Here is a 27885-nt window from a genome sequence, read left to right on the forward strand (position 1 = left end):
TTTGAGTTGCTCCTACACTGGTTTTCCAAAACGTTGGGCCCTTTAATCCTCAGGAGAAGGAGGAATAAACTGGAAAAAGCACAGCTCAGTCATTCCACCACTGGCCCTGGCGTTGGTGCTGGTGTGACCTGGGCTGCAGGTGGCACCTGGAGGCATCTGCTGGTGCTTCCCTCTCCAGCTGGGTGCTTTGTCCTGCTCTGACACGTGGGATATATTTCAGCATTTTCCATGGATACTGCTGGCTGCAGGAGCACTTTGGGGTCACCACGTGCTGTCACCAGCAGCTCACTCAGTGCCCTTTTGCCATGGAAAGGGACAGCAGGACAACCCCAAGGGACATGTTTGAGACCCAGGACTAAGCCAAACCGTGGTGGTGGTGGTGCCAAACCCTGCAGATCAGTCCACAAGTGAGATTTTTAGTGCTGAAACCTGGAGTTGGAGGCTCCGCCAGTTTGGATGGAGCCGGGCTTTGTTTCATAGGTTAAAAATACATAAATTTCCTTGTTGCACTCTGGTTTTATTTTTAACTCTTCAGCAATTTAATATTTTGGAGGTCTGCTCGTTCTCCCCCCAGTTTTCCATCTGCTACTGTGATTAATCTAAGGCCCAGCTTTATCCAGCCAAGCCAGAGCAAACCAAAAGGAATGGAAAGCTTACCTAGGTTGTTTGGCAGGCAGCAGCAGACGTGAATAACTTTGGAATTCGGGGGGGAAGAGCCAAGTGCCGTGCTCCTGGAGCCAGCATGGCTTGGCCAGGAGCCCCTGCCGACAGCAGGAGGCTGAGCAGGATCCAGCTGTGCTTCCTCCAGGGCTGTGCTGGAGGTGTTGCTGAGCACTCGGAAGCGCAGGGCTCTGCTTTCCTGTGGCCTCTCCAGGCAGGGCGTGTGCCAGAGCCCGGCTTCTCCCCCCTCCCAGCCTGGGAGCACCGTGAGGTAGTGGAAAGTTGCAGTGAGGAAGGTGGGACTGATCCCCCAGGCTCTGGGAGGAAGGAGAGGGGTGAAGCTGTGGAGCTCACCTGGGCTCGGCTGCTCGGACAGGGGGGCAAAATATCCTGGCCAGAAATTCATTTATTTTATTTTTAAAATCCAGGTTAAAATAAAAGTTTTAAAAGAAATTTTAAATGTTAAAAGTAAAATAAGCTGGATTGTGACGGTGTTCGCAGGGGTTCTTGGATGAGGGAGGAGAAGAGGATCTGACTCCATGTTTCAGAAGGCTGATTGATTATTTATGATATATATTACATTGAAACTATGCTAAAAGAATAGAAGAAAGGATTTCATCAGAAGGCTGGCCAAGAATAGAATAGGAAGGAATGATAACAAAGGTTTGTGACTCGGGTCTCTGTCCGAGCCAGCTGACTGTGATTGGCCATTAATTAGAAACAACCCCATGAGACCAATCCCAGATGCACCTGTTGCATTCCACAGCAGCAGATAACCATTGTTTGCATTTTGTTCCTGAGGCCTCCCAGCTTCTCAGGAGGAAAAGTCCCAAGGAAAGGATTTTCCATAAAACATGTCTGTGACACTGGATGGTTATTTTTCACCTGGATTGGGAGGAGCCATCCCTGGCCAGGGATGGGGATGAGGATGGAAATGAGGATGAGGAGCAGTGGGGCTGCTTCAGCTGCAGTTCCCACTGACAGGAAGGGGTTTTATGGGATCCTTGTGGAAGCTGGGGATCCATTTTTAATGGAAATCTGCTCCAGCTGCACAAGTGGGTGGTGACACAGGGGACACAGGCAGGGGTTTGGATTGTTTGAGGAAGGGAATAGTTCTGCTCTCAGAAGCCTCCAAAGCTCTAATTGGGAAAAGATGGCAAGGGAAACCACAGGACATAGACCTGTCATTAATGAAGAGCACTGGGATGTGTGAAGCCCGGGGTTGTAGGAGCTGGAAGTGGCCAGGAGAGGTTGGTGAGTCATTGCAGGGGTCCACAGGGAATGAGAAAACCCAATTGTCTGGTTGGGTGGGACTCCAGCAAAGCTCCTGGAGCCAGCTCAGTAGCCTCTGCCTCAGATCCTGCTGCTGTGGCTGGGGTTAGGGACCTGGGAGCAGTGCATTTGGATTTTAGGAGCCATTTGGGATAGTGCCATGCAGGGACGTAGAAAAAACCAAAGTATTGCTTCCCATGGAGGTAAAAATATTGCGGTTTGGGATCCCGTTTTCCAGCAGGGAGTGGCTGTTGAGATAAGAAAATATTTAGTCCAGGCTTCAGAGAAGATATCCTGTAGTAGTAGTAGTAATAGTAGTAGTAGTAGTAGTAGTAATAGTAGTAGTAGTAGTAGTAGTAGTAGTAATAATAATAATAATAATAATAATAATAATAATAATAATAATAATAATAATAATAATAATATCGGGCCAGAATCGTGGATATCCTGAGTGAGAAGGATCATGGATCCAGCTCCTGGCCCTGCACAGACACACCCCTACAATCCCACTCTGGGCTGTCCAAACCCTCCTGGAGCTCTGGCAGCCTTGGGAATGTGCCCATTCCCTGGGGAGCCTGGGCAGTGCCAGCACCCTCTGGGGAAGAGCCTTTCCCAAAATCCAACCTGGAATTCCATGACACAGCTCCAGCCATTCCTCAGGTTCTGTCCCTGGTCACAGAGAGCAGACAGAGGTCAGGGCTGTCCCTCAGGAAGAAGCTCCAGACTGAGATCTGTCCCCTGTGTCTCCTCTTCTGCAGCTGCACAAACCCAGTGACCCCAAATGCTGCCCATCTGTCCCCTGCAGACCCTTCCCCAGCCCTGTGCCCTCCTTTGGGCACCCACTGGCACATCCAGGCCTCCCTCAGGCTGTGCAGGTGACCAGGGTGGTTCTGCCCTTCCCACGTCCCTCCAGCAGGGATCAGGCCAAGGATGGAGGGACTGTGGGGTGGCTGTGGGGGTGCTCAAAGGGTCCCAGGATGAGGGGAGAGATGAGGATCTGACTCCACGTTTCAGAAGGCTGATTGATTATTTTATTATATATATTATATTAAAACTATACTAAAAGAATAGAAGAAAGGATTCCATCAGAAGGCTGGCTAAGAATAGAATAAGAATGATAACAAAGGTTTGTGACTGACTGAGACAGTCTGAGCCAGCTGACTGTGATTGGCCATTAATTAGAAACAACCCCATGAGACCAATCCCAGATGCACCTGTTGCATCCCACAGCAGCAGATAACCACTGCTTGCATTTTGTTCCTTCTGTTCTTTAGTATAATTTTAATACAATATGTATCATAAAATAATCAGTCAGCCTTCTGAAACATGGAGTCAGATCTCTGTCTCTCCCCTCACCCTGGCACCCCTGTGAGCACCACCCCAGCCCGGCCCTCGTTTCCCTGCTCAGGCTGTGGTCCCTGCTGGAGCCCTGCCGTGGCTGAGCCCTGCCCAGGGTTCCAGGCAGGTTCCTGTCCCCCTGCCAGCCGGGGTGCCCAAGCTGATTAGCTCTAAGGAGATCAGGGCTTGGCAAGGGCTGCACTGCAGGTAAACACTGCAGCTCTTCCTCCAGCTGGGAGCCAGTGGGGCTGTGAAATACGGCTCAGCAGTGAGCAATGGCGCTGGAAGAACCCTCAGGAAAAATACCAAGAAGTGCATGAAATGATAAGCAGGGCTGATAAGGTACCTGGTGAGAGACTGAGAGGAGAAGCAAGCAGAGATATGATCAGAGCCTATAAATACTGTCAACATGACAGCAGAGATGAGCAGGAGAAAGAGTCATTGTTATCTGATGGAAAACAAGCTCTGGGAGGAGCGGCCATGGGAGCAGGGGGTGTGCAGGGGATCCCCAGGAGCAGGAACACTCCTTGGGATGGAGCAAATCCTCAGTGCCCCTCATTGCCAAGGCTGTCCTGGTGCCCATCAGTGTGGTCAGCACTGCATCCCTGGCACAGAACCACCCTTGGCACCTGTGATCCTGCCAGGAGCTTCCTTAAATTCCCATTTTCCGGGTGCCAGTGAGATGTCCTGGTTGGCTGATGCCCTCAGGTGCTGCTTGTCCACATCCCTCCTAGGATGGGGTCTGTGTGAGGAAACAAAGGAAGTCTGGGCAGAGGATGGGTCAGGGGTGGTTCCAGGGACCCCCAGGCCATCCTGCTGGAATAAACCTGGAGGTTGTGTGTCACACTCCTTGGGAAGGTGCTCCTGGAGTGGGATTTCAGTCTGATTTATTGATTCCTGATTTATTGTTGTGTCCAGTGCCACTGGGACCGGCCGGCTCTTCCTCACTGGGAATGGACAGCCAGAGGTTTGTGGTCCCCAGGGGTTAACTGGGTTAACTGGGGCCAATCTGGGAATTCCAGCTGGAGCTCAGGAGGTGCTGGAGCCCAGGAGGTGCTCAGCAGATTCTCCACCCACCTCTTGGCCTTGCTGTGCTGATGGGGATCCGCTCCAGACTTGGTGTTTGCGGAGTTCTCCAGGTGTTCTGGGTCCCATCCAGGTGTTCTGGGTCCCATCCAGGTGTTCCTCGGTCCCATCCAGCTGTTCCTGGGTCCCATCCAGCTGTTCCTGGCTTCTCCAGCAGCACAAGCACGGCAGTTATGCTGCACATTCCAGGCCAGGGCTCTTGGGAAAGCCGCCCTTCCCAAGAGAGAGCTGTCCTGGAAGGAGAGCTCACATCAAAGGAGCCAGGAGCGATAAGGATCACATAATTGCTGCCTCTCCCCTTCCTTCTGACTCCTGTCACTCACAGTCTGGGATTGTTATCTCTGGGGCTTGGGCAGCAGCAATCCTGACTGCAGGATGTGTGTCATCCAGATAAGGTGCTGTGTGGTGGCTTTTCCCGCCTGGATGGCTGCTGGAGTAAAATGGAGTGGTGTTTCATGGTCCTGTTGGGAGAGGACTGGTGTTTCCCTTGGGAATGTGCTCAGGGGAAGGGAATGGGACCTGGCTGGGGCACAGAGTGGCTCCTGTGCTGTGGCAGCTCAGGGAATCCTGTCCTCCCTGCTGGAGGGAGGTGGATGGTCACAGAATCCAAAATTAGTTTGGATTGGGAGGGATCTTACAGCTCATCCAGTGGGCAGGGACATCTTCCACCATCCCAGGCTGCTCCAAGCCCTGTCCAGCCTGGCCTGGGACATTCAGGGATCCAGGGGCAGCCACAGCTGCTCTGGGAAGCTCTGCCAGAGCTTCCCCACCCTCACAGGGAATATTTTTTCCTAAAAACCCAGGAACTGAGCTCAGGGCTGGCCCTCAGTCACTCACCTCGTGTGTCCCAGCTCTGCCCTTGGGTGCCTGGTGATTCACCGGCGCCTTTGGGGCCAAAACCAACACGGGGAGGGAACGTTCCTGAGCAGCCCTGGCATCAGGGATTCACAGGAAGCAGTTCAGCAGCCTCAGCCTTGGTGTGCTGCAGTGCTTCTGGCTGTGGCTGGTGCTCACAGTGTGCTGTCTCTCCACAGAATGCCATGAACCTGCCTCCCGACAAAGCCCGGCTCCTGCGGCAGTACGACAACGAGAAGAAGTGGGAGCTCATCTGTGACCAGGTGAGGAGCTCTGAGGAGCCTGGGGAGCTGTCTCTTCCCAGCTGCTCCATCCACAGCGACCCTGGGCCTTGCAGGACCTCGCAGGACCCAGGAACCTCCTGTTCCCAGGGGCTTCAGACGCTCATTCCTTCTGCTCCCTTGTTGGTAACGCTCCTGGAGGCCTTGCAGTGACAGCTGCAGCCACTCCAGCCCATCCTGGGGTTCTGCCATTCCCTGATTTGGGTTTCTCTGTGTCCCAGAGGGCTGGAAGCTCGGGGCTGGAGTCTGTGCTGGCAGCAGGGCAGGCAGCAGCTGTTTGATGCCACCTCACAGAGGGATGGGTATCCCTTTCCCCCCTGATGCTTCCGTCCTGGATTCCTTCTGGCTGCTGAACGCTGCTGGGTTTGCCCTGCACAGGCTCAGCCTGAGCTCAGAGTCTTGCAAATGAGAAGAAATTATCAAATGAACAAATGAGCAAATGAATAAATGAACAAATTATCAAATGAGCAAATGATCAAATGATCTAGTGAGCAAATGATCAAATGAACAAATGATCAAATGAACAAATTATCAAGTGAACAAATGATCGAATGATCGAATGAGCAAGTGATCAAGTGAACAAATGATCAAATGAACAAATGATCAAAATAACAAATGATCAAGTGAGCAAATGATCAAAATAACAAATGATCAAGTGAGCAAATGATCAAATGAACAAATGATCAAGTGAACAAATGATCAAAATAACAAGTGAGCAAATGATCAAATGAACAAATGATCAAATGAACAAATGATCAAGTGAACAAATGAGCAAATGATCATATGATCAAATGAGCAAATGATCAAGTGATCAAATGAACAAATGAACAGATGAATAAATGAACAGATGAACAAATGATCATATGATCAAATGAACAAATGATCAAGTGATCAAATGATGAAATGAGCAGATGAGCAAATGAGCAGATGATCTCAGTGCGGGCAGTGTCTGGCTGCCACGCCATGCTCATGGTGACAGTTGGAGCTGTCACCTCCAGGGCCGGCAGGCTGAGCCCCTGTTCACCCCCGGAGGCTGGGAACAGCCTGGGTTGGCACTGCCAGCTGCTGGGGCAGCTCCTGGTGAGCTGTCCAGCAATCAGCAGATGTGGTGGATAAGCAAGAATGGCATTTTGAGGGGGGAATACAAAATGTGACAAAGTGGGATTTGAATTTGGGAGCCAGCAGCAAAATGCCATGAAGTTCAGCAGTAATGGCTAGTGAGGATAATTGATCCAGCACTGTGAAGGTGGGATGTTCCCTTGGGATGGAAGCTCAGCAGGACCAGGGTGAGAGTTTGGCAGGAGGTCAGGGACATTGAAATAAGGACATTTATGGGACATTTCCTATTCAGCTGTTACAGTGGTGGGTTGGCTGATACAGTCATGGAATTCCAGACTGGTTTGGGCTGGGAGGGACCTTAAAGCCCATCCAGTTCCAGCCTGAGGAACACCTTCCACCATCCCAGATTGCTCCAAACCCTGTCCAGCCTGGCCTAGGACCCTTCCAGGGATCCAGGGGCAGGTACAGCTTCTCTGGGCACCCGTGCCAGGGCCTGTCCATCCCCACAGAGAGGATTTTTCCCCAATATCCCATCTAACCCTGCCCTCTGGCAGTTTAAATGTACTGCACAGGTACCTTAAAGTAAAGCTGAATGAAGAACTGCTTTTTTCCCATGAGTTTCCTGTGCAGAGAATGTAAAGCTTGAGCTGTTTAAAGATTCAGTTTACTGGGACATTGAAAATTGCAGAAATTGAAAATCTGCTGTGAGTGATTGCAGATTCCCCATCCCTGGCAGTGTCCCAGGCCGGGCTGGCCAGGGCTGGGGGCACCTGGGACAGCGGGAGGTGTCCCTGCCATGGCAGGGGGGCACTGGCTGGGCTTTAGGGTCCCTCCCAGCCCGGTGCAGTCTGTGACTCCATGATTTGTGCCAGGCTGTTCCCTGCAGAGGTGTGAGCTCCGTGCTGAGCTGCTGCTGGCAGCGGGACAGGCAGGAGCTGTTTGATCCCAGCCTGGATGTGCAAATTCCCCCTCGGAGCTGATCCACCCTCTGCAGCTGCTGCTGATTCACTGCCCAGCGCGGGCTGAGGCAGCAGCCTGAGCAGACGGGGAGGAAATTTGCAATCTGGAGTAATCTCCTTGCACAAGTGCCAGTCAGTCCACCCCCGGGCTGGGACGAGTCCCTTCCCTGGGATGGGCCCTTCCCATCCTTTGGGAGGGCAGGGAAGCAGGGCTGAGGGAGCAGCACTGAGGGCCAGCCATGCCATGGGGCACACGGGGCAGGGAGGACAGCCTGGGGGCTGGCACAGCTCCCTGGGGAGCACAGCACTGTGAGCAGGTGTCACTGAAAGCACCAAAGCGCAGCATATGGGGTGGGAAATATTTATATATTCACAGTATAGAATGAGTGACCTGGAATATCTAAATATATATGTAGTATTAATATATTGATATTCATATTCATAATAACAGTATTAATAAATATAACATATAAAGTATAGTACATACAGTATAGAAATATTGACCTGGAATACATAAATATGTAAATTATTATTATTATTATTATTATTATTATTATTATTATTATTATTATTATTATTATTATTATTATTATTATTATTATTATTATTATTATTATTATTATTATTTCTATATATAACATATAAAAATATAGTATATATCCACAATATATGAATATTGCCCTGGAATACATAATTTTTTTTTAATATACATATATATAAAAAATATGGTATATATTCACAATATATAAATAGTGCCCTGGAATATATAAATATTATCTATATAAATATTATAAATATTAAATATAATAAAATATTACATATAATATATAAAATATAAATATATACTAATATATACTAATATATATTATAATACATATATGATACATATAAAATATATAAAATAATATATAAATATATATATTCACAATATATAAATAGTGCCCTGGAAAATAGAAATATTATCTCTATAAATATTATAAATATTAAATATAATAAAAAGATTACATGCAGTGTATAGAAATATATATAATGTATACTAATATATTATATATAAATATAAATTATTAATATAAACATAAAATTATAAATATAAATATATTCACAATATATAAATTGTGCCCTGGAATATATAAATATTATCTATATAAATATTATAAATATTAAATATAATAAAATATTACATATAATATATAAAGTAGAAATATATACTAATATATATTAGAATACATATATGATACATATAAAATATATAAAATAATATATAAATATATATATTCACAATATATAAATAGTGCCCTGGAAAATAGAAATATTATCTCTATAAATATTATAAATATTAAATATAATAAAAAGATTACATGCAGTGTATAGAAATATATATATAATGTATACTAATATATAATATATCATAATAAATATAAATATAAATATAAATATAAATATATTCACAATATATAAATAGTGCCCTGGAATATATAACCGTTATATATCATTCCATGAGAACACTTCCACAGTGGCACGTTGTCCTGCTGGTGGGAATGGCTGGATTGCTGGGACAGGACCGAGCCACCCTCTGGATCTGTGGGAGATGGGGAATTCTGCACCATGCTCAAGATGTGTTTGAGGCACTGCTCCCCATCTCCTTGTCCACCTCCTTGTCCACCTCCTTGTCCATCCCCTTGTCCACCTCCTTGTCCACCTCCTTGTCCATCCCCTTGTCCATCCCCTTGTCCATCTCCTTGTCCACCTCCTTGTCCATCTCCTTGTCCACCTCCTTGTCCATCTCCTTGTCCACCTCCTTGTCCATCCCCTTGTCCATCCCCTTGTCCACCTCCTTGTCCACCTCCTTGTCCATCCCCTTGTCCATCCCCTTGTCCATCCCCTTGTCCGTCCCCTTGTCCATCCCCTTGTCCACCTCCTTGTCCATCCCCTTGTCCACCTCCTTGTCCATCCCCTTGTCCATCCCCTTGTCCATCCCCTTGTCCACCTCCTTGTCCATCTCCGTCCCCACTGTCCCAGTCCATGGGGTTTGTGCACTCCCAGCACAGCCTGTGGGATTCTCATCCCAAGCCGGGTGCTTGCCCAGCATCTGTGAATGCCAGGAATGAAACAGCTTAGTGAGGATCATGGTAATAACGGGAATAGCAGATGGGCTAATGCAGAAAAGTGCCCTGAGTGGCTTTGGGAGCCAGGGGCTGTTGGGGAAGGCACAATTTCCTGGTTCCGGAGTGAATGTGTTTTCCAGGAGATGTGTCAGGTTCCCTTAGGATCACGTGGAGGAGGAGGAAGTGCTCAGGTCCAGCAGTTCCTCCTGGCTGCTGAAGCAAAGACCCCCAGCCCCACTTTTATTCTGTGTGCATCAGAAAAGAAAGTGCTAATTCTGGGGGAAAGAGGCACAGGAGAGCCTCCTTCACACAGAATTAGCACTTTCTAAGCTGTTGTGCTCCTGCTCTTCCCCTCAGTTATGGAATCATGGAATGGGCTGGGCTGTAAAGGACTTTGGAGCCATCCAGTGCCAGCCCTTACCCTATCCCAGGTTATTCCAGCCTGGCCTTGGACATTGCAGGGATCCAGGGGCAGCCCCAGCTGCTCTGGGAATGCCAGCCCTGCCAGGAATTCCCAGTTCCCAGTGTCCCATCCATGCCTGCCCTCTGGGATTCCCTGTGTCCTGTCCCTCCCTCCCTTGTCCCAAATCCCTCTCAGGATTTAATCCCAGTGAATTCTCCCCATTTATTCCCCAAAGGAAGGTGCTGGGCCCAGCTCATCTCACTGCTCTCTGTCCTTGCATTCCCTGTGCTGTTCCATCCTGCCTTCCAACACCCCTCCTGAGGGATTTTCCAAGCCAGGAGGGACCTTTATCCTTGGGAATTAAGCTGTTTTGCTTTGTAGGTGGCTGACAAAGGCAGTGTGCTGCTCCATGCCCCTGTCCTCCCAGCCTGCAGATAATGCTGCAGCTCACAGCAGTCACGTAGGGCAGATAAAGAGGGTTTCACCCGGATTTAGGAACTTTGTTGTGTCTGAATGGCTCAGTGCAGGGAAGCCACCCCGTCCCAGCCGTGATGTCACCCCACGGCATTTGCTGAGCAAGGTTTGGCCGCTCCAATCCGGATTTTGGGCTTTTTTTTGTGTATGTGTGGTAAAAAATGCCCGACCTCATCACTCAGATGTGTTAAATCCTGGGCTTGGAAGCAGAGCTGGCCAAGGAGTGGGTGGGAATTGCCAGAAGTGGAGGGGAGGAGCTGACAGGAAAAGAAGCAGGGATTTTTAACTCTTTAATTATGGTTTCTGAGGCACAGCAGTGCCTTGGGAAGTGTGGGCGTGGGGATGCTCCCAAGGGGGATCACGAGAGGATCCTGGTGGATTCCAGTAAGATCAGCCTGCAGCCACTCCATTCCCAGCCCCTGGGAGCTCCCAGTCAGATTTGTGGGAAGAGGTGGCTGTGACCAGACATCCAGGGTGACTTGGAGGCCTCTCTGCACAGCCTGGCCCTTGCAGCTTCCTAATCAGCCTCTAATACGAAACACTCCGAGCTGGATCAACCCAGACAGCACTCCCAGCCAGGAAAGGGCAATTTTAAAGGCTAATCCCTCCTAGCTTTCCAAACCAGCAAAAAAGAAACGCTTGAGGGGGCTGTGAAAATGTTTCCAGGCCTAGGAGATGTTTACCATGAGTAATTTTTGGTCACTCCTCAGGTGGGAGCCTTGCTGGAGTTTGCTGTTCATGGATAATGCCTGGAAAGTCCTTTTACCCAAATAATTCCACTCCACAAGAATGAGCAGCATCTTTTTACACGGAGCTGCTGCAGAGATTATTACATAAATACATAATTACAGCCAGGTTTGAAGAAAACAAACAAAACCATCCGGTAGCTGCATCCCAGACTGTTTAATGTGCTCCCTGGGTCTCTTTAAACATTTCATTTTGAGGATTCCAGGCAATTAAAGCTGGTGGCTGGGAAAAGCTCCTGTCACTTCAGCAGATGAGGGTGGATTATTTGGGAGGAGGGATTAATCCATGAGAGGAGAAGAGCTGCTCTGGGGGATTGGGCTGAGCGCAGCTCTGTCAGCAGAAAGGGAATAAATGGGAATGTGGAGCATTGTTGGGATGGGACACTGCTGCCAGGAGGACATGGCAGGGACTGGAATTGGGGGATCCTTGAGGGTTCTTCCATCCCAAACCACTCTGGGGATCCAGAAATTCTCTGTGTCCCATGGGAGCCACTGAGGTGAGCCTGGCCCCAAGAATCCCTGAGAGAGAGCCAAGAAGAATCCATGATTATGGATGTAGTGCTGGAGCAAGGCAGACCCTGCTGGTGTCACTCTGTCCAGAGAAGAACCCTCAGGGAAGAACTTTGCATTTTCTGAGCTGTTTTTTAGATAAAATAGGAAATGCCAATTCCAGAGCCGTGTGGAGGTGCATGGAAAAAGAATCCAGCTGTATAAGAGGAAAGCCATGAGTGCTCTGTGACTTACAGAGCTCCCACCAGGGCTGGTGGAGCTCACAGAAGAGATTTTCCTTCATTCTTTTCCTGCTGGCCATGATGGGTTGCTTCTTTTCCAGCAAGCAGCAAGATAATAACAGGAAGAACTCGTGGTGTTCAGACAGTTCTGGTAACTGGGCAGCAGTGTCCTGTTCATTCTGGAATAAGCTCGGGATAATGCAGTCAGAATTGCATCCTGACCTAATAAAGGGAGGTTTCAGATAAAAGAGGAAATTTCAGGAGATTGGGATGAGATCTTTCCTCCAGGGAAAGGGCTAGAATAGCCTAAAGTTCTTCCAAGATACAAGTAGGATGAGAATGTTTGGGAATGCTGTGAGGGGGTTTGGACACAGCACACTCTGCCCAGGAAACAGCTCATGTTTCACAGCAGCTCTGGGGGGATAAACTTCCAGCTGGGAAAGCAGGGGAAAATCAGGGAGCTCTCAGAAAACAGGGCTTTGGTGTTTGTCACCAAAATCTGTGATCTTTGTCTGAGGGGGGATTGATTGGAGATGAAGTGATCCCTGCAGGAGGAGCTGGGACCCTGAGGAATGGCTCCCAGTGCCAGAGGGCAGGGATGGGTGGGACACTGGGAACTGGGAATTCCTGCCTGGGCTGGGATTGCCAGAGCAGCTGGGGCTGCCCCTGGATCCCTGGCAGTGCCCAAGGCCAGGCTGGAGCAGCCTGGGACAGTGGAAGGTTTTTTCCAAAAGGATTTTGTGTTGGTGCATGCATCTCCTCTCCTGACCCTTGTCCTTCCTCCCCATGCTCCTGCTGAGCAGAAACCCTGGAACTTCAGATGGATGTGCAACTAAAATTCACAATTCCCACTGAATGTTTAAGGTGTCTTTTTATACCGTTGATATAAATATCAAGATCCATTTAAATCTGTTTTAATTGCATGCATAGATTATCCACTTAGGAAGAGAATGTATTATATATTTTTATATAATGTTTAACATGTATGTGGTGCACGTGTTTTCTGGGTAAGGTAAATACAGAAAAATGGCTGATGTTTATTCCTGCCTCTTTTCCAGGAAAGGTTCCAAGTGAAGAACCCTCCCCACACTTACATCCAGAAGCTGAAGGGATATCTGGACCCAGCAGTGACCAGGAAGGTGAGGAGCATCCTGTTTGTTTCCTCCTGCCAGGACGGTCCTGGGCTCCAGGTTCCTTCCTGCCTTTGTGCAAATGCCATGGAAAGTTGCAGGGAGAAGCAGAGAGAAATTGGGAATTTGGTGCAGTTTTCCAGCTTGGGAAGGAGAGCAGATGTCGGGAAGCCAAGGACACCATCTGACATGGAGCACAGCTTGTTTTAATAATGTTGGCTTCAGTAAATAAGCTGGCACATTGTCTGTGAGCTGGGCTCTAGGCTGGCTTTGGCTAAACCCCTGTCTGATGGCCCTTTGCTCCCCCTGGAAAGGGCTGTCTGAGGTTTGAGTCCTTTTCTCTGGGAGTTTGCCTGGCAGAGGCTCCCCTGAGTGCACTGTAAATGGTGGTCAGCTCCGTCCATGGGGATCAGCTCCATCCATGGGGACAATTCCCATCTATGGGGATCAGTTCCATCCGTGGGGATCAGCTCCATCCATGGTCACAATTCCCATCCATGGTGGTCAGCTCCATCCATGGGGACAATTCCCATCTATGGTGGTCAGCTCCATCCATGGGGATCAGCTCCATCCATGGTCACAGTTCCCATCCATGGGGATCAGTTCTATCTATGAGGATCAGTTCCATCCATGGAGATCACCTCCATCCATGGTGACAGTTCCCATCCATGGTCACAGCTCTATCCATGGGGTTCGACTCCATCCATGAGGATCAGCTCTCACCCTTGGTGATCAGTTCCTTCTATGGAGATCAACTCCATCCATGGTGACAATTCCCATCCATGGTGACAGCTCATCCATGAGGATCAGCTCTCATCCTTGGTGCTCAGTTCCTTCTGTGGTGATCATCTCCATCCATGGTGACACTTCCCTGGGGTGGTGTTGGCTTTTTATACTAAGAACTATGTGTACTTTATTTACAATAATTCTCCAATACCTATCACCTATGTTAGACAGTCTGTCTCTACCCTAAACCAATCCAAAAGTGCCACCATCACAGCCGAAGAATGAGGACAAGAAGAAGAAGAAGAAGAAGAAGGACAGGACACGCTCAGATTCCTCCATCTTGCCTCTTGAACCCCCATTCTAAATCCCCAAAATTCTACTTTTTCACCCTGTGACAAATTCACTGTCATTCCACTCAAACCCTTGTGGCTTGTAACTCCTCACACAAAGCTGGTGATTGTTTCCATGGGCTAAAATCAAGGCACAGGTGTCTGTGGCTCCGTGCCACGGTCTCTGAGCCCCTGCCAGGCCTGGAGCCCTCCAGGGCAACCAGAGGGATGTCCTGGGTCCCAACACTGCCCTGGTTGGAGCCCCCAGCCAGGAGCAGGGAGCCATTTCCCAGGAAACCCTGCCATTCCCCGTGCGGACGTTCCCAGCCCGGTGAACGGGGCCTTTGTGCTTTTCCTCCGCAGGGTTTGGGGATTGTTCCGCGTTTGGCTTCGCTCCGTGGGCTCACATTGGAGCCTTTCTTACCCAGGGCTGCCGGGACAAAGGACAAACCCAAAGGGGCTAAAAATAACTGCCCTGCTTTCCTGCCTGTGGTTGGGTCACTGCAGATCACCCATGGCCTTTGCTCAGCCCCTCTGGCACGGGAAGGGGTGGGAGAGCTCATCCCACTGGGGTTCCTGCAGGGATGGGAGAGCTCATCCCACCAGGATTCCTGCTGAAGGTTTCCACAGGGATGGGAGAGCTCATCCCACTGGGGTTCCTGCAGGGATGGGAGAGCTCATCCCACCAGGATTCCTGCTGAAGGTTTCCACAGGGATGGGAGAGCTCATCCCACTGGGGTTCCTGCAGGGATGGGAGAGCTCATCCCACCAGGATTCCTGCTGAAGGTTTCCACAGGGATGGGAGAGCTCATCCCACTGGAGTTCAGGTTTCTGCAAGGATGGGAGAGCTCCTGCCACCGGGGTTCCTGCAGGGATGGGAGAGCTCATCCCACTAGAGTTCCTGCTGAAGGTTTCCACAGGGATGGGAGAGCTCATCCCACCAGGATTCCTGAAGATTTCCACAGGAATATGAGAGCTCATCCCACCAGGGTTCCTGCAGGGATGGGAGAGCTCGTCCCACTGGAGTTCCTGCAGGGGTGGGAGAGCTCATCCCACCAGGATTCCTGCTGCCACTGAGGTGCTGGCACTGTTTCTGCTGCATGGCTCCACCTGGCCTCTCCCATCCAGGAATTCCTTCCCAAAATCCCACCTGAGCCTGCCCTTACCCCTCCTCACCCCTTTAGCTCTGATTTGCCTTACTCAGGGAGGAGAATGAGCCAAAAGAGCTGATCCAGAGGGATTTCTCCAGCTGTTTCAGCCCCTTGCCATGGGCAGGGAGGAGAGCATCCGCCAGTCCTGCGCCGGGTGGGATCGAGGTGCCCCCACCGGCTCTCTGCCACCTTCAGAGGGGCTCGGCAACCTTCAGGAGAAAGTTTGGTGTTAAACCGAATCTTGGCTTATTAGGAAATGTTTATTTATCTCCAGGCTTTGAATTTCCTTTATCCTGGAATCTCCAGGATGTTCCTGGGAACAGAAGGGATCTCTCCATCTCTCCACACGTGGTTTTGTTGACTGCTGGGCTGTTGTTGCTGCATTCCTGGGGATTTAGAGGAGTTCTCAGTTTCCCCCATGTTTTCTTCATTCCCTGTGTGCTGGGTGAGATGTTGATGTTTTTTAATAGAGCCTAATTGTTATTTTTGCTGCTCATTCCCTTGCAGAAATTCAGGAGACGAGTCCAGGAGTCAACTCAGGTGCTCCGAGAACTGGAAATTTCCTTGAGGACAAACCACATTGGGTGAGAGTTTTTGATGCCTCTGGTTCAATTTAATTTTTAATATTTCTATTTTTATTAATTTTAATTTTAAATTGATTTTATTTATTAATTTATTTTTTATTATTTAATAATACATTTTTGAATTCTAAAGGTGTCTGTCTTTGAGAATACACCCCCTTTGCATGTCAATAAGTGATGCCACTTGATTGCTAATTAAAGCCTGATGGGCTTAGTTAAGGGGAGCTGGGCATCTCAAGAGGATAATTCAGCTTTAATCCTTTCCTGATGGATTCATCCACATTTTTCTGAGGGCTAAGGAAAGGTTGGAGTCAGCTCCAGCTCGGTCAGAGCAAAGGGAGTGAAGCTGTGTCCAGAATAAATATATATAAAATTGTATATGTGTGTAATAAATTTATAATATATACATTTTAAATTCAAATAAATAATAAATAAATTTAAATAAATAATATTTTTTAGAAATTTTAATTTATTTAAAATTTTAAAAATTAAAATTGGAAAATAGATATAAATAATAATAGAATTTAAAAATTATAATATAATAAAATTATAGAAATTATTAATTTATTTAATTATTAAATCTTAAATTTAATTATAAATTTATGTATCATCCCCCTTGCTGTCTCATAGCTTTTACACGGAGCCTGGCTGGGAATAACAGCACCAGGATTTATCCACAAGGCAGCAAATCCATCCCAGATTGCTGCAGTAGAATTGCCAGGGGTTTTGTTTTTTATCAGAGTTTAGTTTTTATCAGACATCCCTTTCCCATCCTCATTCCCACCAGTTTCACCTTCCTGTGGGAGCAGAAGCTGGTCCAGCACTGGGGCATTGGCCAGGGAGCTTTTCCAGTGGTTTTCTCCATGCTCACTCCCTGTGTCCAGCTCAGTCCCACGGATTTTTGGGGACTCTGCTGGGATTTTGAGGGAATTTGGGATATTTTAATCTGTGGATGGAATTGCAGTCTCAGTGTGGGGATGGGAACCTTCCTTGGAGCTGCTCCATCCCAAAACCTCCTCCCACGGCCCTGCCAGGGGTTCCCCCCTTTTCCAGCACCAGGGATTCCCTCCCAGAGGCTCAGGGCATCCATGGATCCCCCTGGATTTAGGGTGGGCAGGAGGAGCCTGGCTGATGCCCCAGGGCAAGGAAAGAGGGCACAGCACCAGTGCCCATTTCTCTGGGCCCCTGCCTGAGAGATTCCTTCCAAAACACATTTCATGAAACACCAGGCTGGTTATTTTCGCAGGAAAATGATAAAAAATGTCCCTCCTGAGGAGCAGAATCCGTCAGAGGTGAAGGATTCCCACTGCACGAGCCTGGAATTCCCAATTCCCTCCCTGGATTCCCTCATTCCAGTGGCACCCAGCCATTCCCAGGGAATTTGCTGCCCCAGCTGGGGTTCGGAGAGGAGCTGGGGCTGTGCTGAGGTTCCTTTCCCCCTCACTTTGCCCCTCAATTGATGGATTTTCAGGTTTTTCTTGGCATTATCAAAGCTTTGGAACATAACAGACTTCCCTGAAGTATTTTGTAAAGCCCAGGGGCCGGGATTCACTGCGACAGGTGAACACCTTTTACAAAAAAGAGGCAGAATTGCTGTTAAATGTACACCCAGGGCATCCATCAGAGATTCTTTTCCTGCTTTTACAGCCTGCTGGAAACCAGGATGAGATAAAAACCGAGCCAAGTCCCTGTGTGAGGAATTGACCTTCACAGTGCTTGAAAAACCCCTCATTTCAGTGCATTTGGAAAGGCATCTAAAGGGCTCTTTAAACTCCTCTAAATCACTCTGAAAACCCTTTTTTTTTTTTTGCTCAGAGTGCTGCAGTGGCTCTGTCTCTGGTTTTTTGGGAATTCCAGGGAATCCCAAAGCCCCAGGAAGGCTTTAATTTTTTGTGTTTCTGTCACAGGTGGGTCAGGGAGTTCCTCAATGAGGAGAACAAAGGCCTGGATGTCCTGGTGGAGTACCTGTCCTTTGCCCAGTATGCAGTCACGTAAGTGAGACGTTCCCAGCATTTTCTGCAGGAAATACATGGATTTTAGGGAATTTTCCCTAATTCCAAAGGGGTTGAGCATTGAACAGGCTGCCCAGGGCAGTGGTGGGGTCACAATCCCTGGAATTGTTCAAAAAGTGGCATGGAAGTGTTTGGTGGTTCTGGTCTTTTCCAGCCTCAATAATTCCATGATTCTGTGGGCCTGAGAGCAGAGGAAATCTTGATATGAGTCTGGAATTATTTCTTCCCTGCAGACAAAAGAACCCCCAAAACGACCTGAATTTAAACCTTGGGATTATTAATCTCTGCTCATATTTTTTATCTTTGGTCTTTGAGCATCTTAGGGGTGGAGAACCCATCCCAAAATGCGGGGAAAGATGCAGAGTTCCTTGGAAACAGGTTTGCAGTTGGAGTTTGGGCCCAGGGTTTGTGTTCCTGCTGTGTTCAGAGGGATTCCCACCCTGCAGCCAGGCTGGGGTGCTGGGCAGCAGAGGTGCTGCAGCTCAGCTCAGCAGCAATTCCAGGGGCAGTTTGGGAGTTGGGAAGACTGGAAACTGAGTTTCTTTCTGACATCTGGGACGTTGGGATCAGGTTTAGTAGTTTGGGTCATAAATCTTGAGATGGGCTCTGAAAAACCAGTGGGGAAAATCAGCTTTCAGTGGAGATCTTCAGCTGAGACTTTGTTTTAGGGTGATGGAATCAGCCCAGGCTGGTTTGGGTTGGGAAGGACCCTAAATCCCATCCCTGCCATGGCCAGGGAGCCTTCCCAGCCCCAGGGTGCTGCAAACCCCATCCAAGCTGGCTGTGGGCAATTCCAATTAATTCCCACATTCACTCAGGATATCATAGCAGATTTTTTTCCTACAAAAATGAAAGAGAAGCCTTAGGTTAAAGATAATTTTGGAGTAGAAACTCGAGCTGGGGAGAGCCAATAATTTATTTTTAGCAAGGCTGCCATCAGATTTACGTCCATCACTGCCCAGAAAAGAGATTTGTGGTGGGGCTGCAGGAGAATTTATGAGGGAAAATCCTATGGTTTCAAATGTTATCCACTGGAAAAAAACCGTGCACAGCAAAAAGAAATGTTTGTACAAAGCCTTTCTTCCTAAATTTATACAAATGTACGCAAGGAGCTCGCTGGGTTTTTCCCCTCTCGCATGGGGAACATGAGTAATAACCTCAGGAGCTGGAAGGGGAACAAGCAGTTCCTGCTTGGAGTAGCAGAAAAACGGGCAAGGAGTCAGAAATCAGGGAATCTGGGATGATGGTGGTGATATTTGAATGTGCTGGGAGGTCTCTGGGGCCCAACTGGGATAGAGGAAACCAAAGTGGTACTGGCACAGCTGATTTATGGAGATTCACTGGAGACAGCTCCCAGAACTCCCAGCTTTTCCTTCCAGGCAGGGATATTCCTCAGCAAGCAGCCAGTGTTGGGTTTATTTTCTGTTGAAGAAGTTTGTTTGTTTGTTTGTTTGTGTGTTTGCTTGTTTGTTTGTTTGTTTGAAGATGTGTCCCTGAGGGCCTCAAAGCCCTGTGGATGTGGCACTTGGGGACAAGGCCTACTGGTGGCCTTGGCAAGGCTGGGAATGGTTGGATTCCATGCTCTTGGAGGGCTTTCCCAGCCTGAATGAACGAACCTGTGGTGGAATTTTCTTCCCCTTGTGAAGCAGGGAAACAGCCCAGCCCTGTTTCCCTGGGCTTTTCCATGTCCCTGCAGCACCACAACTCTTCTATTCCATCATTATTCCACCTGCTGGAATCACAGAACCCTGGAATGGCTTGGGTGGGAAGGGACCTTCCCAGTGCTGAGGGATCAGTTGGATTTGGTGGTCTTGGAGAGCTTTTCCTTTTCTTTTGTCCCTTTTGGCTTTGCCCAGTGATTCTGTGATTCCAGCATGAACAAGAACTCCGCGTGCGCCTCTCCCGCCTCACCCAGCCTTGGAATTTCCTTATCCTCGCAGGTTTGACTTTGAGAGCCTGGAGAGCAGCGTGGAGAGCTCCATGGACAAGTCCAAGCCCTGGAGCCGCTCCATCGAGGACCTGCACAGGGGCAGCCAGCTGCCCTCTCCCGTGGGGAGCAGCGTGTCCCGCTCCGGCCGCCACTCCACACTCCGGTACGGATCCCTGGGGACGGCACCGCGGGACAGCTCTGCCCTCTGGGCATCCCTCCCTGCCCTCCGAGCCTGGTGGCATGGGAAGGAATGGTGGTTTGAGGTGGAAGGGGCCTCTCAGGGGCAGGATGGGCTGAGGATGTGTGTCCTTGTGCCACTCCTCTTCTCCAAAATGTCACTGAGCATTCCCAAGGACCCAGCCAGGCTGGGGCTCCCATCCCGTGTCCTCGCTCTCCCAGCAGCACGTTCCTTCTGTGCTGCCATGAATGGGACCCTGGATTCTTTGGAAAGGGCACTTCCCTCCCCCAGACCTGCTGTCACCCTCTCACCATTCCATGCTTGACTCTCTCTTTCTCAATATTCCTTTTTTTTTAGTTTTATTTATGGTAAAAGGCAGGATCACCTCCCAGGGTTGGCTGGCAGTCACCTCTCTCCCATTCCTTGGATGTCCTCAGCTCCCAGTACTGATACTCAGGATGCAGCTCAGAGGGTTGGATCCTTTGGGACATTTTTTAGGTTTTTATGGAGTTCTGCTCCATAATCCAATGAGCATTGCAGAGGCCAAAACTGGAGTCACTTCCAGCCCTTCCCTTCCAGCAGGGATGGTTTTGGTGTGCCAGGCACTGACCTCAGCCCTGGGGTTGATGCTCAGTGGCTCCAAACCTTGTACTTGAAAGATTTAATTCCAAGCCTTCAGGGAGTGCAGAGGAGGAGAGATCTGGGGTAGAAACCCAGCTGTGGAGTGCAGCAGGATCACCTGGCTAGTTGATGAAGGGATTTTTTCAGTGTTTTTGGTGATTTTTGCTCCTGAATTGCTCTGCCAGAAGTGGCGGAGCCCGAGCTGGCAGGAGGTGCCGTGTCCTCGGGAGAAGTGCTTGGGATTAGGAATGCCTAACTCAGGAATACCTTACATGTCTCTTACATTGTTTCTCTTCATCTCCTTCCACCCTTTTCCCTTTCTCACATCTCGCTTTATTCCTCACCTGTCTGAATCTCCCTTTCAACATCTCCTCCATTCACTTTTCCCACTCGGCCGCTCTTCCCCCGTTCTCCCACCTCTCCCACGGTTCCCCGTGCTCTCATCTCCTCTCACCCCCCCTCAGACTGGTTTCTCTGCCCGACCACCTTGAGCTCAAACGCTGCCACAGCTGCCTGGCAGCCGACTGCCTGTGGAGCAGCTTCCCCTTGCGCTCCGCCGATGGCGCTGCCGCCCGGAAAATCGTCCCGTAAGTGCCATGGGCTCTGTCCCCTCCGGGCACCACGGAGGCAGCCCTGCTGCCATGCCACGGGGAATGTGCTGGCCACACGGGCCAGGGGAAGGGACCCGGGCTCAGCACGTGTGGTTGGCACATTACAGTTCCCAGCCTGGTTGGCGTTTCCGCGCAGAGAGGGGAACAGCTGGCATGGGAGCAAGAGCTGGCTTCTCCTTATCGTGGTGGAAATAGTTGTGTTTGATAGCTGAACTTAGAGCTTTTAGCCCTTGTCCCTCTGATTTCCCCTTTTGGTTATAAATAGAGGCTTTGCTCATACCCGAAACTGCCACGGAAATGGGACCTGACAGGGTTTTCCAGCCCAAATTTTCCTCCTGCCTCCAGAGCCATCTTGGTGCTGGGGCAGCATTTTTGGAATGGGTTTTGGAGGGTTTCTTTCCTTAAATCCGTGTTTTAAAATTTTAAATAAATTTTAAAATCTGTATTTTTAATATTTAATTATTTAAAATACAGATTTTAAATAATTTAATAAAATAATTTAAATAATTTAATAAAATGCAGATTTTAAAAATAAATTTTAAAATTTAAAATCTGTATCTTTTTATATTCTTTTAAAGAGGTATTTTTAAAAAAGGTGTATCTGTTAAAAATATGTGGGTTTTTTAAAGATCTATTTTTAAAATGGTATTTTTTCAATAGCTAGGGATTGTGTGCATTAACAGAAACCTGAAAGAAAAAGGTAGGTGAGAGATTTTTAAGAAGGGAAGGTTTTTTTTGAGCTATTATAATTTTGAAATTGTAATTTTTGTGATTATAATATTGTATAATTTTTATGATTATAATATTGTATATTATAAATATACAATACAAGTAAATATTGGTGAACTGAAGGAGAGCATTCTCCTCAGAATAAGGCAGGTGCTCAACTGAGGAGGGGGTGCAGGGTGGTTTTTTTGGGCAAAACCAAGAGGTTCTGCCCCATCTCTGGGTGATAAATGAGAATTTTGGGATGTGTGGACACGCAAGGTGTGTGAGATTTCTTGAGATGGTGGAAACTGTGCAGTGGGAGGAAGGAACCCCAGAATCCCAGCCTGGTTTGGGTTGGAAGGGTTTGGACTCGTCCCGTTGATGGGCAGGGACACCTCCCACTCCCCAGGCTGGGCTGGAAGGTTTGGAGGGGAAAGGAGGAGGCTGAGAAGATCTCCCCAGGAAAATGCAGAATTCAGGAGCTGGCCGGGGTGGGCAGAGCTGTGTCCGTGCTCCAGGACCTTTCCCCCCTAATTCCAGCCCCACTGCAGCTCCTCAGCAGTGCTAAAGCTGCCAATTCCCTGCTCCTGTTTCCCTGGCAACTGAGAGGGGATGTTCCTTCAGGGGAGGCACAGGGATTTGGGAAACCGACACCAAAATGAGGGCAGGAGGATGAAAAAGGGGGAAGAACCTTGGGGGATTTCAGTGCTGCTTTTTTGGGAGAAGGAGCTTTGCTGAGAGCCAGGCTCTGCTGTCAGATAAATATTAATGCAGGCTTTGCAGTGTCCCAGCCCATTAGAAATTCCCTTTCTTCTGAGGAAAATGTTGGAGTTTTCATGGGGATTGAAGTGAGAAACTTCAGTTCTTCCTCTGGAGTCTGTCGGGTCTGTGAGCAGAGAATGATCCAGGCAAATCCAGAAATGGGCTTTGATAATGGGGCTTAAATCTGCCACGGTTTTGGGAGCTGCAGTCACTGAATTTGGGCTTTGCCATTGACACTTCCACTGCTCTGGGGCCTGGGGAAGTCATCCTTTTGTCAGATACTTCCTAATAACCAGAACATCTTTGTGAGCAGCTACAGCAGATCACAGAAACCCCAAACTGCTGGGATGAGCCAAAACCTCCCTTTCTGATGGAAATTTTTGCTGTCAGTTGATACAAACCCCACAGTTTCCAACCCACCCCCAGCAAAATGGCAGGGATGGAACCCAAAACCCACCCAGCCCTGATGAACTCCAGCTTCTCATCTCTGTGAGACCCACCCTGGGCTGCTCTCCTGGGAGCCAGGGGAGAACAGGGTAATTTTTAGCTTCTAAAAAGGTGAAAATGATGGGAGAAATCAGCAGTGATTTGTATTAAATTGGGGCATTCAAAGTCTGCACCATTGGAGTGGGCACATCCTGGAATTCCAGGAGGGTTTGGGATCTAATTCCAACTTTCCTCCCACCATCCCAGGGTGCTCCAGCCTGGCCTTGGGCACTGCCAGGGATCCAGGGGCAGCCACAGCTGCTCTGGGAATTCCCAGTTCCCAATGTCCCACCCATCCCTGCCCTCTGGCACTGGGAGCCATTCCCTGGCTCCTGTCCCTCCATCCCTTGTCCCCAGTCCCTCTCAGCTCTCCTGGAGCCCCTCCAGGCCCTGCCAGGGGCTCTGAGCTCTGCCTGGAGCCTTCCCTTCCCCAGGGGAACATTCCCAGCCCTCCCAGCCTGGCTCCAGAGGGGCTCCAGCCCTGGTTGCACCTCCATGGCCCTAAAATAGAAAAAATGATGGAATTACTCTTTAACGGATGCGTTTTTCTGTCAGATCTGGGTGAGAAAATGAACCTCAAACTCTGTATTCCAGCCCAGGATCAGCCCTGGCTCTGCTGGTTGCTGGTTTTCCCACGATGCTGTTGAAACCCTGCCCTCTTCCTCATCCTCCTCATCCCAAACCTCTGGACCAGCCCCCTCCCCACATGTGCCACCCCCCTGCAGACCCCTGCCCTCTGCAGGGCCTTCCCCAGGCCCAGCTCTGCAGCTCCTGCCCTTCTGCGGGGCAGAGAAAGGTTTTGCAGTTCCCCTTGCAAGGAGGGGCCGTGGAAATGAAAGAGGAACCATCTGAGTTTAATTAGCAGGGTAAATATCCTGGGGGTGACATCATCTGGGACCTGCAGCAGACAGGAAATCAAACGCAAGCCGTGCTCCAGCTGCTGGGCCGGGCCTTGCGGAGCAGCGTGAGGGGAAGCAGGAGGAGCTCAGGCACATCCACCCTTCCCTGGCTGGTGCAGCACAACGGGAGGGGCTGGAGCTGCCCTGTGGTGGTGCTCACAGGGGTTCTTGGGTGAGGGGAGAGATGGAGATCTGACTCCATGTTTCGCAAGGCTGATTTATTATTTTGATTTATTATTTATGATACATACTGTATTAAAACTATACTAAAATAATAGAAGAAAGGATTTCATCAGAAGGCTGGCTAAGAATAGAATAAGAAGGAATGATAACAAAGGTTTGTGTCTTGGACAGAGTCTGATCCAGCTGACTGTGATTGGCCATTAATTAGAAACAACCCCATGAGCCCAATCCCAGATGCACCTGTTGCATCCCACAGCAGCAGATAACCATTGTTTGCATTTTGTTCCTGAGGCCTCCCAGCTTCTCAGAAGGAACAATCCTCAGGAAAGGATTTTCCATAAAACATGTCTGTGACACTGCCCCACCTTGGGGAGCAAACAGAACCATCAGGGAGCCTTGGGATGGCTGCACACACAGGGAAAAGCATCCTGAGCTGGAATTCTGGAGGCAGAGCCACCTTCTGGGGGTCCTGTAGCAGAAATCCTCGTTGGTGCTGGGTTCTGGTGGCTCTGGTTTGGCCTGGAAAGCCACCCAGGTATGGAGGAGTTTAGGAGGGACATCTCAGCTTGGGAAGGTTCCATCCAAGTGGTTGGATCCAGGCAGATCAGACCCAGTGCTGGACATGCTGGAGTATCCTTGCTTCCCAATTCTGTTTCTCCAAGCACCTGGAAATACCAAAATCTGTGTTCATGGTCATTTTTGTTGTTTAAGGAGAATTCTCCCCATTTCTTAGACCCAACAGAACTGGTGGATGCTTCAGTTCTGAAATTCAGGCAGTCACCAGGCACTGAGGAAATTATTTTTCTTCCATCAGTGGCATGATAAAAATCTCATTAATCTGATTTTAAATGCATGAAAATAATTCTGCAGCCCTTCATAATTTAAATCTGAGATAAACCAGTGTAGGAACTGTCTCTGTGGGACTAAAAATACTTCAAAACCTTCTTTTTTTGCTGTTTTTTTCACATTTGGTGGGGTGAATGTGTGGGATTGGCAGCTCTGGGGTGTCCAGGCAGCCCTGGAGGTGCTTCCACACTTCCCAGTTCAGATTCCCAGTTTGGGGTCACTCAGCTCCTGTTGTGACTGGGAAGGGATGTTGGGACAGGAGGGCACAGAGCTGAGCCAGGGGGATGTGGGACAGCCCTGGCAGCTCCATTCCCACCCATATCCCAAATATCCAGGTGCAGGAGCAGAGCTGGGGGCAGCAGCCTCCTCCTGGGCTGCACCCAAAATTCAGCTCCAGTGCTCCAACCCCTCAGACTAAAAATGAAATATAGCTAAACTCCTTTATACCAATGTATAATTTTATAATTTATTTTATATTTATTTTCATTAATATTCAATAGTACATGTTTATAATTTATTATTTAATCTACTTATTAGATGTACTTTATGCATTAGTTAATATGGAGTGCTGATCCCAAACTGGGTCATGTTTCCCAAAATCCTGCAGTGCCCTGAGCTGATGGATTCATTCATATTTATGGATGGGGAAAAAAAAAAGGAAAAACTCCTTTGAGTTTGGGTTTGGGGATTCCTTTCATCTCAGCTGGGAAGGAGAAGCCCAGGGGAGGGATTGTGGGAAGCTGGGAATTGTGGCAGGGTGGGCACAGGGAGAACCCAGCCCTGGTGTGGGACCTTGCTCCTCTTGGGTTGTGAGGTTAAAATGGGGAATTTGCAGGGATGAGCTGGGAAGTCACAATAAAACAGTGTGCTATTCCCTGTTCCTGCTTTTTTGTGGATTTAGACAGGGAATTTGCAGGGATGAGGCAGGGAGTCACAAAAACTCCTGTGGTATTCCCTGTTACTGCTTTTATCATGGATTTAAACCAGAAAACTTTCAGGGATGAGCCAGTAGTCACAATAAAGCAGTGTTCCTGCTTTCTTGTGGATTTAAACAAGAAATTTTCAGGGATAAGGCAGGGAGTCACAATAAGCCAGCGTGGTATTCCCTGTCCTTGCCTTTTTTGTGAATTTGAACAGGGAATTTTCAGGGAATACAAAAAAACTGCTGTGGTATTCCCTGTTCCTGCTTTTTTTGTAGATCTCCACAGGGAATTTTCAGGGATGAGTCGGGGAGAAGTACAAAAATCTGGTGTGGTATTGTGTTCCCTGTTCCTGCTTTTGTCATGGATTTAAACCAGGAATTTGCAGGGATGAGGCAGGGAGTGACAGTACACCAGTGTGGTGGTATTCCCTGTCCCAGTTTCGCTGGGAACATTCCCTGTCGCCCGTGCTGGCAGGAGGGGCCGAGGTGCAGCTGGAGCCAAACATCCGCATTTCATCCCCGCCAGGACCTTTCCCTCCTTATCCCCTGAATGCTTTCTGCTCATCCTCTGTAGAACCCTCACCCGGTGGAGGGTTATTCCTGTCCCTTGCTGCCCTTTCCCAGGAAATGCCCAGGACTGATGGGAACGGGGTGTGTGTGTTCTGCAGGTACAACACGCTGCCCAGCCGCAGGACCCTGAAGAACTCGCGGCTGGTGAGCAAGAAGGACGACGTGCACGTGTGCATCATGTGCCTCAGGGCCATCATGAACTACCAGGTCAGCCCCGGGCTCTCGGGGCACGCGGTTTGGGGTGAAATTGGTGGAAGTGGTGAAATTCCCATCAAACGGGAGGGAATGGGACACAGCGATGGGATTTAGGGATTTAGGGAAAGGGCAGTGAGAGCCTGGATGTGTTGGGCCAGATCCTGTTCGTTGGATGTGCAGTTAAATAGGCCAGTCTTCTGGAGTTTGGTATATTATTAGTCTGGGGTTTAGTGTATTGTTATAAGTTATATATATATATATATATATATATATATATATAATTTTATAGAAATAGAAAATAATGTAATATAAATATAAAATTAATATTCATATAAATTAATAATATAATTAATAAATTATTAGTCTGGAGTTTAGTGTATTATTATAGGCTATAAATAAAATTATATATTATTATTTTATAGAAATAGAAAATAATGTAATATAAATATAAATACAAATACAAATATAAATATAAATAAGAAATAAAATTAATATTAATATAAAATAATAATATAATTAATAAACTATTAGTCTGGAGTTTAGTGTATTATTATAGGCTATAAATAAAATTATATATTATTATTTTATATTAATAGAAAATAACATAATAAAGCTATACATATAAATATGAAATTAATAGAAATAGAAATCTATATTATAAATAATAAATAAATTATTAATAGAAATCTAAAATAGCTATAAAATAATATAAATAATGACTATATTAATAACTTAATTATATATTAACAATTGATGTTAATTAATAATTATAACTATATGATTGTATTGTAATAATATGAAATAGATATATAATATATAAAATAATAGCGTGCAGTTATATTAAAATAATTATAAAACAATTCTATAATCTATATAATATATAATATATTATATGTTTATAATAATTATATAATTAATTATAAGATCATTTTAACTATTGTTATTTAATATTTAAATAATAATTATAAATATATTAAATAATATATTAACTGCAATATAAAATACATATTAAGTATATTAAATAATGCAAATATATTAAATAACATATTTGCTATTTAATATTTAAGTAATAAAAT

At 47.6% G+C, this 27885-nt stretch overlaps 1 protein-coding gene across 5 annotated transcripts in view; it reads left to right on the forward strand.

Moving 5' to 3' along the window:
• The window catches only part of FMNL2 (formin like 2), a 115331-nt gene that overhangs the window by 59310 nt on the left and 28136 nt on the right, over positions 1-27885 (forward strand). For all 5 annotated transcript variants that reach the window (XM_059476055.1, XM_059476058.1, XM_059476057.1 and 2 more), the window contains exons 2-7: positions 5391-5474; positions 13028-13108; positions 15813-15889; positions 17794-17877; positions 19839-19991; positions 26713-26821. In XM_059476055.1, coding sequence (XP_059332038.1) covers positions 5391-5474; positions 13028-13108; positions 15813-15889; positions 17794-17877; positions 19839-19991; positions 26713-26821 — 588 coding nt within the window. The remainder of the gene's footprint in view (positions 1-5390; positions 5475-13027; positions 13109-15812; positions 15890-17793; positions 17878-19838; positions 19992-26712; positions 26822-27885) is intronic.

This window comes from Ammospiza nelsoni, chromosome 7 (assembly GCF_027579445.1).
Source record: "Ammospiza nelsoni isolate bAmmNel1 chromosome 7, bAmmNel1.pri, whole genome shotgun sequence".
NCBI lineage: Eukaryota > Metazoa > Chordata > Aves > Passeriformes > Passerellidae > Ammospiza > Ammospiza nelsoni.